An 18,552-nucleotide genomic window follows, 5' to 3' on the forward strand; every position below is an offset into this window, starting at 1 on the left:
ACACACACACACACACACACACACACACACACACACACACACACACATATATATATAACACCAACAACAATAACAATAACAAATCTGGGGGTCACAATTGGCGAGAGCAATTATAGACTTTTTGAAGAAGTTCCCATTTAAGAGTTGGCTCTATAATGGGACAGGCTAAAAGATGACTAAGGAAGTAGTAGAGCAGGAGAAAAATGAGGACCACTTGAAATTACAGCTGTTTCTTACAGGCTGGGAAGTCAGAGCACCCCAGGCTCTCACTTACCAAGTTATCTCATTGGAAAAATGTTATGTTATTGATCTCTTGATCAGGGGCCACATTTTCATCTTCATATCTTTCGGTCCTCTCGTTAGTCAGTGTGGAGTTGTTGTTTTGTAGTCATGGTTTTATTTCCTGGCTGGCAGTGTAAGATTGAACCAATCTAAATCTTTTGGAATTGACACTTTGCCCTCAGCATAAACTGTTAGACCCACATATGGAGTTTTCCCTCAAAAGCCTGAGGTCATACTTTTTTGGGGTGAAAATGAGGGAATTGTACTTACCAGTGTTTCTTGTCCAGTTTGCCAGTGTGTGGATTTCCTCCTATTTTCTAATTCCCTTTGCCCTCAGTGGAAGCCACGAGGTCCAAATCTGTGAAGTTTTCTAGACTGGCAACCTGTCTTCATCTTTTAAGCTGGTATTCTAGGTAATGTTGTGCTAGTAGATCTACTATCCTTTTTTTCTTTTTGGAGGGGGGAAGGCAGGGCAATTGGGATTGAGTGACTTGCCCAGGGTCACATGGCTAGTTTTTTGTGTTAAGTGTCTGATTAAGGCCAGATTTAAACTCAGGTCCTTCTGTCTCTAGGGCCAGTGCTTTATTCACTGTGCCACCTAGCTGCCCCTTTCCTATCCTTTTTTAGACATTGCAAATCAGCATTGGTCCCCAAAGCCAGCTAATAGATGGAGTTCAACTAACTCTCATATTCCTAAAAACTTATAAAGAATATGAAATTTTTTAGTATATGTGTTCATATATATGTGTGTATTTATATATGTATATGCATATATATGTACAATTATATATGAGTATACATACACACACATATAGGCATAGTTTGCCTGTATAACTAATATAAACATTTTAAAATAGTGTTCTAAGTAAGCCACTAGTTTTACTTCTAATTCTAAGATGGATAATAATTAGAATATGTGACTAAACGATCAGTTTATTTTTGCTAATCAGAGACTTAAACAGCAGAATTGCATTTTCCTATGAAACAAATTGGATCAGACAGCAACCTGTGCATTAAGTTGAATCAAAAAATAGGAAATGCCAGAGCTTCACCTAAGCAATGGCTGTCAAACAATAATAAATGGCATAGTAATCAGTAGCAATTATTACCAGTGCAGCACAAGATGACAGCATACTCTTCTCTCTGCAAGTAGACAGCTAGATGATGCAGTAGATAGAGAACCTAGAGTCGGGAAAGACCTGAGTTCAAATCCAGCCTCAGATGCTTATTAGCTGTGTGACTCTGAAGAAATCACTTAATATCCCTCCACCTCAGTTTCCTTCTCTGCAAAATGGACATAATAACAGCACCTGTCTCTGAGAGTTGTTGTGAGGATAAAGTGAGTTCATATTTGTAAAGCACTTCCTAAAAGTTAAAGCTCTACATAAATTCTAACTTATCATTATTAGAGCCAATCATTTATCCATCTCCAAAGGATAACTGTTTGGAACCAAAGGAGTCTCCAAGTTTACTAAAATCAATGCTGTCAGCTACTGAACCATGAAAGACCAACATTGTGGAAGATGCATTCATTATAAGAAGTAACTTACAGAAATAGTCTTAAGGATGGAACTGAAAGTTATCTAAAATACTTCCACATCAACAGATTGAAAGTTCAATGAATATCTTTGTTTTAGATTAGTCTTTTAAGTCTTAATTGGTTCAAAAAATATGCTAAGACACATGTCTTAATGACATAAGATGAATCTTATGACAGCACAACATAAAAAAACAAACAGAAACATGAAATTTAACAGCCTGCCACACAAAACCCTGCTGGCTGCCTGAAGTCTCCATTGGCAGAATAATCAAAGATGTCTGTTGACCTTCATCTTTCCAAGACAGTAATAGACATAGAATTGGAAGCAGGAAGGTATGAAACAATGAGGGTGGCAGCACAATCCAGACTAAGCCCCAATTCTACAAATCTGCTCTTTGTGAACACTATATGAGGATCAGGACTTTGGTCTTTATGTCTTTGAAGAACCAGTTTCATGCTCTGCATGTCTGGCCTAGCTCAAATGTTGTTCTTTATAACTTGCAATTGCAAGGGGAGAAACATTCAAACCCAGAGAGTCTTGGTGTCATTAAGAAATTCTTACACCTGGCTGAGCAAGACTAAGTATTTTTATAATCTTGGGAAAACAAAATCAAATCAGAGCAGTTCAGAGTTAGCTGGGGGAGGAAAGAAGGTACAAAGGCAAGATACTGCTGAGGATAAGCCAGTGGCATTTAGGGAATATTTTGAGAAAGTTAAAATATTAATGGATAATTTATTATAGCAAGTAGATTAGGTGCTTTTCCATTTTTCTGTTCAAACATGTAGCAAGATTTCCCATGGGAAAGAAATTTCTCCTATGCAAGGTTTCCCATGGGAAAAAAATTTCTCCCCCCACCCCCCCCATAGTATCTTCAGGCTAGCAATACCTAGTTGACCCATAGACTTTTTTTTTTAAATGGTGCCAATTATAAATAGATTTTATTCTCCAGAATAGGAATTGAATTTCCACTTGTTTACAATACAGATAAAGTGCAATGTTGTTTGCTTCTCTCCCTCTGCATATATTCAGGTATTCAGAATGGCCAAATTTATACAGAAGCAATTAATTGTTATTTTTTTTAACTGCTGCTGTCTTAGCTACAAATTTTAGTTCTTCAGTTTTTGGAAAGCTATGTGGTTTGCTCTTTCTTCTGGTGCATTTAGTTAACTTCTTCAGTGGTGGGTCCAGAAATAACATCAGAATGGGGCTGCTCAGCCACCAGGGAATTCACCAGGCATGCCTCCTGGAGATGCCTGGACACTCTGATACAGCTTAATAATGATAGGATTGCAAACCTTATCCAGTTCTTTCTACTGCTACTCAGATTCTTCCTTCTCAGCAGTCTGGTTCTTATCCAGCCAGTTGATTATTTCATTATATTTGTCAAGGATCTTGTGTTTGTACTCATCAGGTTTGCCTTGGAATTTATCATCTTCCACTGTAGCCTTCATGTTTTAAAAAAAGATAGATATACACACACACATACATACACTCACACACACACATATATATATACATATATATATATATATATATATATATATATATATATATATATTATAGAGATATATATAAGACTGCAGTGAGTTCTTGAAAGACAATTTATCTTTCTGGTTCTTATCTTTAGCCTTGTATTTCTTAACTTCCTGCATTCAATGTCTTCTTTGCTGGAGTGACCTTTGTCCTTGTCAGTGGTGATCGATCTTATTTTCCTTGCCTATGCTCTGATCTATAGAAGATACATTAAGAATGCCATTTGCATCTGTGTCAAAGATTACTTCAATCTAAGGAATACCCCTGCAGACAGGGGCAATTCCAGTGAGCTCATATTTGCCAAGTAAGTTGTTATTCTTTATCATTGTTCTCTCACCTTCATAAACTTAAATAAGCACACTGTTTTTTGTCTGAGTAAATGGAATGGGTCTTTGTCTGCTTAGAGGGGATGGTGGTATGGAGTTTAATCAGAGTTGTCAGCAAGTTTCAATTCCAAGGGAAAGAAAAGTGGCAGCCAACAGTAGCAAGTAAAAAGATTTATCCCCATACAAGATGGCAGCCTGGACAGCTGTGAATATATAGATATAGATATAGATATATATATAGATATATATAGATAGATAGATATATAAGTATTATATATCTATCTGTCTTCATCGGCATTAATACCCTTGTCTAGTTCCTTGCCATTGAAGAAATCCTGTAGAAAATTTCTGCGTCTTGGGAATATGAGTAAAACCATACACTAAAACAATGCCATGCATCTGTGACTTAATCTAATTTGGCATCCCTTTGGACCTTTGTCACAGGGCCCAGTATGCCATAGAAGAGGTCAACATTTGGCTCTTCAAAATGGGGATGGCTGATAGAAATATAGAAGTCAATACCTTCATAGAGGGAGTCAGTGACAATAGTAGATGCTTTCCACATTCACAAGTGGTACACAGTCACTGAACAATCCTCTTGTTCTCACTGATTTTTTCTTGTGCTTTCACTTGAACTCAGCAATGAGATGGTTGTCCTTGTGTTTGTCAAAGTCTTCTTTATCCAAGTGGGTATCTACAACTATAGATGACTTCAAAGATACCATCTTAAATGATAAGAATGGAAACATCAAAAATACCACCTTCAAGGTCAAAGATCAACACATTCCTCTCAGCACCAACCTTTTTGTCCAAGCCATAAGCAGTTGTAGCAGTTGGCTCCTCAGTGATTCAAAGCACATTTAGACCAACTATGGTTCAAGCATTGTTGGTGGCCTGACATAGGGAAACATTTCCAATAGTTGTTATTGTGACCACAGCATTTGTACCAGTCTTCCCAAGGTAAGTTTCACCAATTTCTTTCATCTTGATCAAGGAGGTTTCTTCTAGATAGAACCTATTAGTCTACCTTTTGTGTTCTCCTAAGATTTAGGCCTGCCTACATCATTCACCACCATTGAGTGGTGAATTTGAGTGAAAGTCCAGTGCTTCATGTCTGATTGAACAACTGTGTCATCCTATCTATGATAACCCATTAGATTCTTGGCATCCAAGACTGTATTGATGAGGTCCATTGCAGCTTGATTCTTTGTAGCATCCCCAAATGTTCCATGCTAGTGAAGGTGACCTAACTTGGTGTAATAGTAATGGAATTTAAAGATCCCCCTGTATTGGCTTGGTTTTTGGTTTGATTGTGTTAAATCCCAGAGCTTATGAATCCCACTTGTGAGATGGACTTGTTGACGTGAAAAAAGAGGGCTGAACTGGAAAGAGCTGGTGACATAAATTTAGAGAGACACAAGAAAAGAGAGAGGCAGAAGAACTTTTTGGAAGCAGCATCTTGGAGGCAGAGAGAGACGGAGAGGATTGCTGAGGGCCAGTTTGAATTGCCCGGGACTTTTGAGAGCTGCCATCCAGAGCTGCCAAGGACTGAGGAGACATGGCTGTTATGCTGGTACTTTGTCTGTCTGTTTTGATGATGTTTTGCCAGATTTGTCCACTGGTGAAAGACAGTCCTGTTGTTGCAGAGGTCTTGGAACCTTGCTATTGGTTCAGAGCTCCTGAGATGTTCTGCAGACAGAGAGTGAATTCTGTCCACTGGTGAAGGACAGTGCTGTTGTTGCAGAAGTTCTGGAACCTGGCTGTTGGTTCAGAGCTCCTGAGACTGTTCTGCAGGCAGAGAATGAATTAATGAAGACACTGGCAATGTATCTTGTGGCCTTGCTATCTTGTCTCCCCAGGAACAAAGATTACTGAGAACTTGCCTCGGGTCAAGATGAAGAAAAGACCTCTCTTTGGGTATTAAATGCTGTCCTTAAACTTGTTGTAACTCTGGGGTAGATGGCCTATTCAGTTGCAATCCAAGGGTGGGGAACTTTTGACCTTTTTGTGCTCTGTGATTGAACAAATGAATGTACTTTACTTATGATTGGAAACTAATCTCCATTTGAGAAGAGGGGCTTTGTGGTTGAGTAAATGAATGTACAGCCTAGGGGAGGAGTAGTACTTAGAAGAGGGTCTTTGGGATTGACTAAATGAATTATAATGTCCAGGGGTGGGGTAGTACTTGGAGATTATTGAATTACACTTGGCAAGTGCTGTATTTTGAATGATGCTATATTTTTATTATATTTTTATTTTCTCTGTTCTTAATTTTTCACTGAATAAAATGGAGAGCACCTATCCTGGTATTTTGAACCTTGGGAAGTTGCCTTTGCTTGGCATTACACTTGGGTTGTTTTCTTGATCATTAGCAATGATCTCTCCTTTTCATGTTGGAAGACTCCCACACAGGAATAAGTAGTGCCAAGATCAATGTGAGTAGCAGGTCTTTTTGACAAGGTTGCTGGTCCATCAAAGTTGTTGCTGCCCAATTAGGCATAACAAGAGCTGTTGCTGTGATGAGTAAGATTCTACTACTCACAGACTTTCACAATAATGTAAATGTCTCCAGAAGTGCAAAAAAGTCATACTGGGCTAGGGTTCTGAATCCACAATAACTTGAGCGGTGCAAGATGCTGAGGAGCTTTGAACGATGTGCAGAGTGGTGGGTTAGGAAGAGTAATTTTAAGTTTGCCTTTCTGTAAAATAATTTTTTTAGGTTAAAAACCTGTAAGTCAGTGTTAGGGAAGGACCACATGAAACATGTAAATTCAGGCCTTTATTGTCTTCTGCCTATGATGCAGTAACCTTCTTAGAAGTCTTCCCCCTCTAATGCATTCTTCATATTCTACCAGAATAATCTTCCTTCATTGTAGTTCTTTTTATTCCCATCTATAAAATAAGAAGTTGGACTAGATGATTTCTCAAGTCCCTTTTAGCTCTCAATCCTATGATGCAGTTGTGTAAAACCTTTGCTCGTGTCTCCCTATTTCCTTTGAGTAAAGTTCAGGCTCCTTGGTCTGGTCTTTTAAGTTTGTGACCCTCTGGCATCACAATACTTCTCTAGCCTTCTTTCCTATTGATCCCAACAAAACTGGCTATTCTCTTTCCCCGAAACACATGATACAATTTGTTCCCAGAATGTCATTTTCCTCACCACCACTCCCAACTTCCACCTGTTGGAATTCTAACCATATTTTAGGATCTAGCCAAAATGTTACCTTCTTTAGGAAACCTTCCCCAGTACTCCCTGTGATTAATAACTTTTTTCCTCTGATCATGCAGAGATATCACTTTATTATGTAACTCTCTAATGTGTTTACTATTAAATGTAGTATTTTAAATTTATCTGTTTCTTATCTACTAGACTGTAATCTCCACTCTGGCAGGAATTATGTCTTATCTAAGTTCTTTATCTTCCCCTAGTACCTAGCACAGTGCTTTGCACATAGTACTAGAGATCCCTAAGAACTCAAAGCAGATTGCCTCACCTTCCTTCCATCTTGTTCACCCATGCAGAGCGACATCGAGATTGCTTTTAGTTCATGGCAAGCTCATGAGAAATTCCATGAGTCATTCCATAACATACATCATTTCATTTGGCGCTCCTGTAATCAAAAGTGTACATAGAACTCTCTTTCAGGCATGGGAACAAATCATGCTTGGAATAGGGAGCCAGTTGTTCTAAACAGTCAGTGGGGCATCAATATTGTTTATAACTAATGTGAAACATAAGGATAGCGTATATGTTATCCAGGAGGCTCCTAGACCAATCTGGTAAGGTGTTCTTCTTTACAAATAGGTAATGTGGAAGAAGGATACTTTTTTCACTTTGTTTTCATTCATTGGCATCAAGATAAATGCAGCCCCATTCCTACCCTCAGTTCCTCCCTCTGCCTTTCAGCCTCTGCATCCCAGGCAATGGGAATCTTCCTCTAATTAGAGTCAAATGTGTTGTCCACTGAATCTAAAGCAAAATGTATGACCATGACAAAGGAAATATTAGAGAAAACATTTACTGGATACATTTAAGACCACTTGCTAAAATGTACTCATAGCTTCACCGATCAAAACTCTAAAACTAGCATAAACAAGAATCTCTTTGTAGAACATATACAACCTATATTGAATTGCTTATCTTTGCAGTAAGGGTGGGTGACAAGGGAAGAAGGGAATGAATCTGGAATTCAAAGTTTTAAAAATCAAATGTTTAAAAAATATATATGTATATGTACATATATATACAATTATCAATATTATTTTACATGTAACTGGGAAATAAGATATACAAACACTGGGGCATAGAGATCCACCATCCCCTACTGGAAAGTTGGAGGGGGTATGGGAGAAGATACGGGAGAGAGCAAATTGGAGGAGAGGACATGCAGTGGGATTGCTATTTTGGGGTGGTGGGTAGGGGAAAAACAGGGAGAAAATTTGTAACTCAAAATGTTGCAGAAATGAATGATGTAAACTAGAAGTCAATAAAGCATTTGATTAAAAAAAAAGAATCTCTTTGTACAAAAAGTTGTTTTATTGTGTATAATCATGTGAAGACCAGCTTAGCACAGTGAGTTGTAATGAAAATAATACTGGACTTGCATTTTAAGACCTCAGTTCTAGGTCTGGCCCTGCTTATTCACTTTTTATCCTTAAGCTAGGAACATAGCTCAATATCTCTGAATCTGTTTCCTTATCTGTAAAGTTGGGGGAATAAGGGGAAGTATATAATAAATATTTCTACTACCTACTTCATAGGATAACTATAAGGATCTCAAAAGTCAGCACAATTTTAAGTTTCAGTATAAGGATGCCTCAGAGATTGTGGAGTTCTTCCACATCGCTACAATAAAGCAAATAACCACAATAAAGCAAGACACAAGAATTTTTTGGTTTATATATATATATATATATATTTTTTTTTTTTTAAAGCAATCGGGGCTAAGTAACTTGCTCAAGGTTACACGGCCAATTATTTCTGGGTGTGGTGCTGAGTGTCTGAGCCCAGGATTCAATCTCCAGGTCATCCCAACACTGGAGCCAGTGCTCTTACTCGCTGAGCCACCTGGCCGCCCCTATTGGTTTATATTTTTTAAAAAATATTTTATTGGTTAAATATTCTAATCATCATTGGTGTCTTCAATGAGTCATAATCTTCTTGCTTGTGGAGGGTCTTACCTCGATATTAATGGCTGCTGGACTGATCAGGGTGGTGGTTGCTGATGGTTGGGGTGGCTGTAGCAATTTGTTAAATAAGACAACAATGAAGTTTGCCATGTTGAATCATTCACCCTTTCATCTGAACACTTAGAGGCCATGGCAGGGTTATAAATTGATCTAATTTCAATATTGTTGTGTCTTAGGGAATAGGGAAGCCCAAGGAGTGGGAGAAAAACAAGAGAATAGGCGATTGGTGGAACAAGCAGAACATAAACATATTTATCTATTCAGTTTGCTGTCTTATATGGACATGGTTGATGGTGCCCCAAAACAAATACAATAGTAACATCAAAGATCACTGATCATGGATCACCATAACAGATATGCTAATAATGAAAAAGTTTGAAATCTTTTGAGAATGACCAAAATGTGCACAGAGGCATGATGCGAACACATACTGGAAAAATGGAGCCAATAGACTTGCTTGTCACAAGGTTGCCACACACCTTCAGTTTGTAAAAAACATAGTTAATATTTGTGAATTTGTGAAGTGCAAGAGAATGAGATAAATATCTGTAGCTTAAATTTAGCAGTATAGTTAAATTTAACAATCATAGATAGACATTATTCTTCAGATTTAGTAGCTTAAAACTATACTGACTTTTGGGATGTCCAGTTATAAATGTGAGTTACTGTGGGGGTAGGGAGAGTGTCAGAAAATTGGGCACTGTTAAGCTCTCCAACTTGCAAAACAGATAATTTCTGAATAGCTATTTATATGAGAAAAGTTTTCCTTAGTTTTAAGCCTGTTTAGTGCATTTAATTGTTTACATGTAGGCATCAAAGTCTGGGAAAAGAAAAGGTGGAGAAACTTAAAGCTAAAGTTTTGAGGACCATTACAAGTTGAAGGTAAAGGGAGGAAAATCAATATATGACATCTTTGAGTTAATAATATGGGGAAGTAATATCCAACTTATAAAAATATGATTTACATAATTTTTATAAGTACATTTAAGTAGCTTCAGATCCCTCTTCTGATACATTCTTTCTTGGAGCAGTTCTCAGATTCCCTCATCTATAAAATTAGGGGATTGGAGTATATGATTTTTGAGTTCCCTTCCAATCCTAAATATCTTACCTTGATACTCATATGTGAAACTTTAGCTAAGAAGAAAGAAAAAGACAGGTAAGAACAAAGCACCAATTTAACAATCTTAGTCTTTGTTCTTGGCTATTCCTTTATGATTTTTCATACTTTCAGTAACTATTTATTGAATCCATTCTTTGTACATTAGATGGTATGATGTACATCCCACTATACTCTGATCTTCATACAGAGATATCTGAGGCATAATCTTGTTCTTAGTTGACTCATTCTAGTTGGGGAGACAAGACATAGACGTGAAATGTTGAAATAACTATACAAAAGAATATACTGGTAGAGGACTAAATAATTGATCCATGTAAGTGTTGGTGTTGGTTAATAGAGAGAAAAATCATTGTGAATTGGAAGATTAAGAAAGGCTTTGTGGAGAAGGATGATCTGGACCTTAAATAATGAGTAATATTTGGATAAGCAAAGGGGAGAAGCATGGAGGTGGGAATATGAATAATATCCCAATGCATTTGGGAAGACCATTCTGGCAGAGTGGAGTATTCATTTTGAGAACTAGTGGGAGAAAATGTTGGAAAAAGTAGTTTGTGACCAGATTATTAAAGGCTTTGAATGCCAGGTGACAACAGGGAAGCATTGAAGATTTTTGAGCCAGTGATTTTTTTTTTTTTTCATGAAAGGTTTTTAGAAAGATTAGGCAAGCATCAGTATTCTGGATGGATCAAAAGGAGGAAAGACTAGAAGCAGGGGAAACAGTTAAGAGGCTGTTGTAAGGTAGTGTTGTAATAATCCTAAATGGAGTTAATGAGGGACTATTCTGGAGCGGGTTGGGGAGAGTGGTGGCATGAATACAAAGGGGGAAGAATAGATGTGGTGTAAAGATAGGACTCAAAGATCAATAATGTTTGAGGTGAAATACTCCACAAAGAAATCCAAGAGTTGACAAGCCTAGCATTTTTGTATATGAAAAGGCAGTATTCAGTAATGTTATTTTAGCTAACTATAATAAAGTATAGTAATTTTTATTAAATAACAAGGGAAGAGAAATACTTTACTCTCACCCTGAAGTCTTGCTTTAAGTATAAGCAACAAATCATATTAGGCTCAACCCGTGCCTCTCTGTGATGACTAGGAATTGTTCTATAGCCCTTCCAGGATACTTCCTAATTTCTCATTCCCAGACTTTATTACATCCCATTCATTTGAATAGTCGTTTATTATCAGTAATAATCTGGCCTGTTGAAATTGCATAGCAAAAGTATTTCCAACTGTCAGTAAATTTATGGCACCCAACTTCAGTTGCCTTATTTAAAGAAAAAAAGTCTCTTGCTTGCTGTATTATTTTGTAAGAATTATTATGCTTTCTCAAATCTTCACTGCCTTTTAGGAATATATGTGTTTAATTTTAATTTCTCTATCAGTTTATAAACTGCTTATCCTATTTCATATTCCAGTGACCTATGGAATGCATAGATTTTGACATACCTAGATTAACTCAATCCTCCATTCATGTCTGTTATTGCTTTTCTCCATTCTCTGTATATACTCCACATGTTTAGCAATTAGTATTGGATTGATATAAATATGCATTCACAGTCATATGGTATTCAGAGTGACTGATTCCTTATCCTTTTCACACCATTTACTATGATCCCTGTTAGATGCCTACGGTAACCTTTACTGTCCTGTAATCCACCCATAATAGCATAAAAGATAAATATTTTAATATAGAAAATGCACATTGGCCAAAAAGTGAAATGTTTTACCACTGCCAGACTTAAAATCTAAGGAAACCAATAGTGAAACTCCCTGAGTAACTACCTCCTTTTTTCCCCAAACTCCACTTTCCACATTTTATTCTAGATGAGGGAAGAAGGCTATTCCATTGCAACTCAGACACACATTTGTTCTGTAGTCACTAACTGCTAGATGGAGACAGAGCCCAATCTGACCCAAAGCCAAAAGGTGGGTTGCAAGTGCATTAAGGAAAACAGGCATTGCAAAGCAGAGAATAATCCTTATTTGTGTGAGTAATGTAAAGAGCTATAAAGCCCAATTCTGGTCTTTATAACCATACATACATCCACAATTAGTGGTCTTTAGGAGTAATAATCACGTTCAAATATAAAGCAAAACATAGATGTTAATCTCCAATCTCCTCCACATCTACTAGTTCCCTTCTAGGATGCCTTCATACAGGTTCAAGCCTTAAAAATGTCTTTGCCAGACCCTACTGTCTGTCCCCTTTAAGTTATTCTTCTGTATCTCTTGTCACTTTCATAGCCAAACTCCTAGAAAAGCTACCAATTGCCTCTATTTCTACTGCTCTTGCTCACTTCTCAATCCTTTGCACTCTAGCTTCCAACCTAATCACTCAACTAAAACCACATTTGTCAATAATGTATAAGAGTTTATCTAGATGGTTTCAAAGGTCCTTTTTATCTATAGATCTGTGAATTTGTGAACATATGATCCTTTGATCTCTTAATTGACAAATCTAATGGCCATTTCTTAGTCCTCATCTTTCTTGACTTTTCTACCGTGATTGATATTTTTGATGACCTTCTCCTAGGGATACCCTTGCTTCTCTAGTTTTTTATGGTACTGTACTTTGGGTTTTCTTCCCACCTAACTACTCTTTCACGACATCTTTTGCTGGATTTCATGCTCCATTTCATACTCCCTAAACTGTGGGTGTATCTCATAAACCCCCATTTGAATTACCTTTATGCAGATGACTCACAGATATGAATATCCAGCTCTAGCCTCTATTTTTCTCTTCTTTCCATTATAGAGATGTTCATTTTTGTGGATATTTGCCAAGTTCAGAATAACCAAAAAAATTAAGTAATTTTTATGAAGCAAAAGAATGGTTAAACTTCCTCTTGATAGTTTTCCTATGATATCTTCTGCGTGGCATGTGACTTCTGACCTTCCTGGTATATCAAAAGAAACCTATAAGAAAGCATTCTGTTTCTCAGGATTTTTCACAAAGACATTTAAAAAGTCATAGAAAAATAAGGTTTTGTTTGTGAAAATATCCACTTGCCTGACTCTCAAGTGTCCCCACCTAGCACCACTCAGTACTATTTCCATTTGTTTGGTGAATTCATTGGAATTTCAGACAATATCTTTCTTATATGTGACTACAGGGATAGCAACAGAGGAACTGTGTCAACTGGGAGCACAAAATGCTTTGACTGCCACCATCCTGATGGAGAGAGTATTGAGTTAGTGCTAAAACCTCCACAAAGCTACATACAGTACAAGAGAAGGAAGCCTTAAAAGATCAGGTTTTTTGGTAACTCTTAAAGTTCCTTGGCCTCTGTTTTATGATTTGGAATTTTTTAATTTGGAGAGGAAGAGAAAAGACTATTGCTGCCATCTGTGTGTGGGCTATATGTGAACTACTAGATGTGACACTTTACAATTCTAGAAGTACTATGATTGGGTAGAAAGGATGTGAGTTAGTCACCCACTGTGGTTTAGCATATCAGTGGTAAAAACTTTCTTCAGTCATTTTTCAGTTATTTCCAACTCTTCATGACCCCATTTGGTGTTTTCTTGGCAAACATACTGGAGAAGTTTGCCATTTCCTTCTCCATCTCATTTGACAGGTGAGGAAACTGAGGCAAACAGGGTTAAGTGAATTGCTTAGGGTCACACAGCTAATAAGTGTCTGAAGCCAGATTTGAACTCAGGAAGTTCTTGAGTCAGGAACTTCCTGACTCCAAGCCTGGCATTGTATCCACTGTGCCACGTAGCTACCCCAGGAAGAACATAACCATTAAAAAGGCATATTTCAAGTCTTTATCTGTCAGATAGCAGGTACCATTCCCTGGGAATCAGTGAGGTAGAGCTTTATCAGAGATAAAGTTGTTGCTGAACTCACAAAAGGTGAGAGGTATAGAAGTTTTTAAAAAGAATAAAATGAACTTGGTATTTATTTCTTCTCTTTTTCTTTCTTTCCAGGAGTGGTCACACATTACTTGCCTTCTGGTTTTCCCGTCAAGAAGGAAAGCTAAATCGACAGCAGACTATTGAATTGGGACATCACATCCTCAAAGCACACATTTTTAAGGTAGCAAGAGAAATCAAAGCTTATTGTCTCTTATTATCAGAACACTGCTAAACACTGTATGCATGAAGATACCTGTTGCTTCAATAAAACCTCCATTTGCTTAAATTATATTGTTACAAAATATTATGATATCCTTAAGAATCTTAAGAGTACAGTCAAAACCTTAGGTGTCCAGAACCTTCAGACATCCTTAAGAACTAAAAAAAATCACCAAAACTTATAAAATTTATTTTTGTAATTATTCATTATTTTGTACTGAAGTTTTTATAAAATGTATTAAGATTTCCCTGCCTTATCAAACATATTGGACATTATAATTTAACCTTTTAGTGATAACCCTAAACCATGCTCATGATAGACATCAATTCAAGGTAATAAAGAACTATAATAAAGGACTTTCTTTATAATGTATTGAGGTTCACAGGGCCATTTACCCTCTGTGACCTCAGGTGGTAATATTTTTAAAATTCTAGCTTCTGCTTTTTAGAATTCTTCTATGTCTTTTTCTGGTAGCTGTCACCTCTCATTGCTATTCATGTTGAATATCTGTAGTAACCCTTCTTCCTCTTCCCTTCTAAATTCCTGTTTCTAATCTGCTGTCAGCTTAGACATTAGATAATTAGTAGACTCTGAGGACTTCAGCAGATTCTCAGGGGTAGAAGGGCTACTATATGCTTTAATGCATGGGACTTTGTGATATCTTTTTTAGTGTGAGGGTATCTAGACAATCTGACACCACTATGGAAATCGATGAGAAATTTATCCATTGCCTTTGAGATAACGACTTTTATCTCCCAGAAAGCAGAGTTTAGTAGAGCCAAAAGGACCCAGAATTCAGCTTTATTTTTGGCTTATTGAATTTTTTTCCACCTTCTTATGTTCATCTCAGACAGCAGTCACTTGATTTGTTTGTCTGTATGCATCTGTGCTTTCTCAGGCCCCACCTCCTCCCTTCCAGAAACACAGACTCATTGTTATCAACTGAGAGAGACAGAAGCCACAGCAAGCCCAAGAAAAGGAGGAATGTGGTAATGAGTGGGAATTCTTACCAGAATAAGAATAGCAGTAAGGGAACTGCAAGCACAACAGAAGGGGAAGCCATCCCCAAGTTACCAGCAGAAAAGACATGGGCCATAATTTCAGGGATAGTGAAGAGGGTAGGGATGAAGGAAACATCTACATGATGAAGATAATAACAACACTCCTTCCACTGAGCATGTTTAAAATGGTTATACCCCTGTGTGAGCTAGCATATGAGGCAGGGTTGACACATTCCCTAAAGGAGTGAAAGCACACTGAGTCAGGGCGTAGGGGCTCTGTCACAGCAGTGGCTAGCCAGCCACCAGGGGCAACTCCTTGCAGTTGTTCCTTAGTGTTCCTCATCAGTATCAGGGTTACATAAAGTAGATCACAGCAGGGGCCAATGCTGCAGTCAGTAGACTGGTACATTTAATTTTCAGAACGCTAGGACAATTATACTATGCACAGTGCCACGCACCCAGTAAATAATAAGTTTTCATTTAATTAAATTGAATGCCACAGCAGTAGATGTATGGCACAGAAGATGGGGATGGGTTTACACATCCTGGTGAGCTCTTACACTAGCCATGGCCATAAGGCTATAAGCTATAAAGTTCCATCCTTTTCTGTTCTTATGTGGTAATTGTCATCCCTGGAATTTCCTTCCATAGTATTCAGAGTCCAGAATTTGGACTTAAGCATTGGTATTTTGATGTTGTCCTATCTTGTCTATCCTTGAGTTGTGAGAATGAACTAAAGTTTTTTCAAGTCATAGAAGAAAACAGCCTATGATGCAAATTTTCTCCTGGGTTCTAGTAATTCATGTGTGCTTAAGATTTGTTAGTCTAAGATTTTTCCATACTGTCACTTTGATGGACAGTAGTGAGCTGGAAAGTCACTCTAAGGCTTTGAGTTTAAGGCCCTTGAGTCAGGAAGACCTGAGTTCAAATCCAGCTTCAGATGCTTTCCCTGGACAGGTCACGTTACCCAGTTTGCCTCAGTTTCCTCATCTGTAAAATGAGCTGGAGAAAAATGGCAAAATACTCCAGTATCTTTGCTAAGAAACTCCAGATGGGATCATGAAGAGTCAAACACGACTGAACAACAACAAATCTTAGCTAAATATTTTATTGCCCCTAGTCCTTAACAAGAGAACCAATATTCTAGTCAGCTTTGAGAGCTAAGTCCCTTAGCAGACTAAAAAAGAGCTACTGGTTGGCTTCACCATAAAAAAGTATGTAGGATAGAGAGGAAGACAGCAGGATATAAGCACCTTGAAACTTCCTTTGTATTCCCAAGCCATAGCACAGAATCTTTAAAATAATAGGTAGTTAGTAAATGCTTGTTGAATTAAACTGATTCCACTTTAGCCTTTCCCTCCTCTGCACACCTGGGATTTGCTGCTAGAAAAATAAAACCCATTCTAGTAATGAAATAGGCGCCATAGACCTATCCAGTGCTCTTTAAAGTAGTTTGGCTTTCTCCATCAGGATGGGAGGACTAGAGGGGGTAGTTGGTGCCAACCTTTCCATTCTTCCTTTAGTAGACCTTCTCTTTCTGCAGTAGGGAGCAGGAGAGAGGACTGAGCAGATAGATAAGGAGGAGTTTCTAGAGAAGCTAGCCCGGCCATGACAAGGACATGACCACCTTCCTTTTTGAATTTCATTTTATATTTTATGTATTTTTAAATTTTGCTATATGACCCTGATTTTTTTTGTCCCTTGAAATAATTGTGCTTGCTAATGGCTGTTAAATTCATAATTTCTTAAATGTAATAAGAAAAAAATATGGCATGATGGTTGGAGAGCTAGACTGGAATCAGGAAGACCTAGGTACAGATCCTGCTACTGACACCTACTGGTGGTCTGACACTTGCCAAGCAAATCATTTAACCTCCCAGTACCCCAGGCAGCTCTGCTACAAGTTGCAGGGAAGGTGCTGATCTTCATTAATAGAGGTAATTCCTCACTGGGAGCTCCTTACACCAATGAAATCTCAGGGCTGATAAAAAAATATGTATGCATGTGTGTGTATTTACATGTATACCGTGTATATACACACGCATAGATAGATATCTAGATATAGTTATATAGATATATATATAGATTATCTATGTAATATATTTCTTATAGATATCTAGATACATAATAGCTTTTGCACACGCACACACACACACACACATACATACATACCCCTCATAACTTCAACTGGGCCCTCACTGCTGCTAGACAGTCTCCCTTATCTATTCACCATCCTACTCTCCACAGTAGCTCTTCAAAACCTTTTCATCCTTCCTTAATCTTCCAGTGGCTCTCCCTCCCCCTCCCCCTTGAGAACCTTGCCTCATATTTTACTGAAAAAATTAAGACCATTTGCCAAGAGCTCCTTCCTCATCTTATATCATCCCAATGTCTTTTTTATACTTTACCCATCTCATAAAAATAGATTTCCCCACTCCTTATCAAGATGAGCCCCTCTAGACCTTCCCAAGTGATCCCATTCCATCTTGTCTCCTACAGCAAATTGTCCTTTCCATCATCCCCTCTGTCTCTCACTTATCTTAAGTCTCTTCCAGTCTAGTGGCAGCTTCCCTACTGCCTACAAACATGCCCATGTCTTCCTTATCCTCAAACACATATATATATATACATGTATATACACATACACACATATGTGACCAACCCATCTTGTTAAAAGATTTATTCAAGAAAAATAATAGAAGGCATATGGAGAAACTAAATACATCCCTTTATAGAATAAAAATAATATGCCCAGTAGATTTATTGTTCCATATCCCATGTTCCATAGCCTCTTATTCTGCACATCACTGAAGGAATAATCCTTAGTACCAACCAAGGTGGTAGCAGACAGGTCAGTTTGATAGTTCCTTTGAGAACAGTTATCCTTGGGGTGACACTCATCTCTCTAATGTCAGATCCTGGAGGTCAGTAACTCATTATTGAATATGCTTTAGCTGGATCAGAAGCTTGAATGTCTAAATATTTCTTTTTCAGGGTTTGAGTAAAAAAGTTGGGGTATCCTCCTCAATACTCCAAGGTCTCTGGATCTCCTACAGTACTGAAGGTCTTTCCATGGCATTGTCATCTTTACGAAATCTCTATACTCCAAATATAAAGGTAACCAAAGCAGATTTCTTGAGAGTTTGTATGAAAAGCTTTCTTGTCAGTAATTGGTAATGCTTTGTCCAGTTTTCTACCTTCATCAAAAATTCCCTTTCATTTAATCCATCTGTGTTTTCCTCCCCTCTACTTTCTATAAGTTGTTCTTATATTCTGCTAAGTCATATACCATTTCTCCTATTTATACATTTTTATCTAGCCGTCTGGGCTGTCTGAAACATTCTCTTATTGTTCAACCTCTTACTGAAATAAGGAGAAAGTTACTGCAGGCCCAGACTCTCTAGAAGTGCCTTGTTATCAGGGCTTTGTTTTTCTTTTTTTTTTTTCTAACGGGAAGGAAAGTGGGACAAGGAGT

General features: G+C 37.7%; 1 protein-coding gene across 6 annotated transcripts in view; it reads left to right on the forward strand.

Annotated features, from left to right (window-relative positions):
• The window catches only part of TANC2 (tetratricopeptide repeat, ankyrin repeat and coiled-coil containing 2), a 576,061-nt gene that overhangs the window by 511,330 nt on the left and 46,179 nt on the right, over nt 1–18,552 (forward strand). For all 6 annotated transcript variants that reach the window (XM_069076240.1, XM_069076241.1, XM_069076243.1 and 3 more), the window contains 2 exons: nt 13,929–14,037; nt 18,072–18,194. In XM_069076240.1, coding sequence (XP_068932341.1) covers nt 13,929–14,037; nt 18,072–18,194 — 232 coding nt within the window. The remainder of the gene's footprint in view (nt 1–13,928; nt 14,038–18,071; nt 18,195–18,552) is intronic.

This window comes from Petaurus breviceps, unplaced genomic scaffold (assembly GCF_028583685.1).
Source record: "Petaurus breviceps papuanus isolate PSGF00001 unplaced genomic scaffold, PetGlider_PUasm1.0 90925, whole genome shotgun sequence".
In the NCBI taxonomy this organism is placed as follows: domain Eukaryota; kingdom Metazoa; phylum Chordata; class Mammalia; order Diprotodontia; family Petauridae; genus Petaurus; species Petaurus breviceps.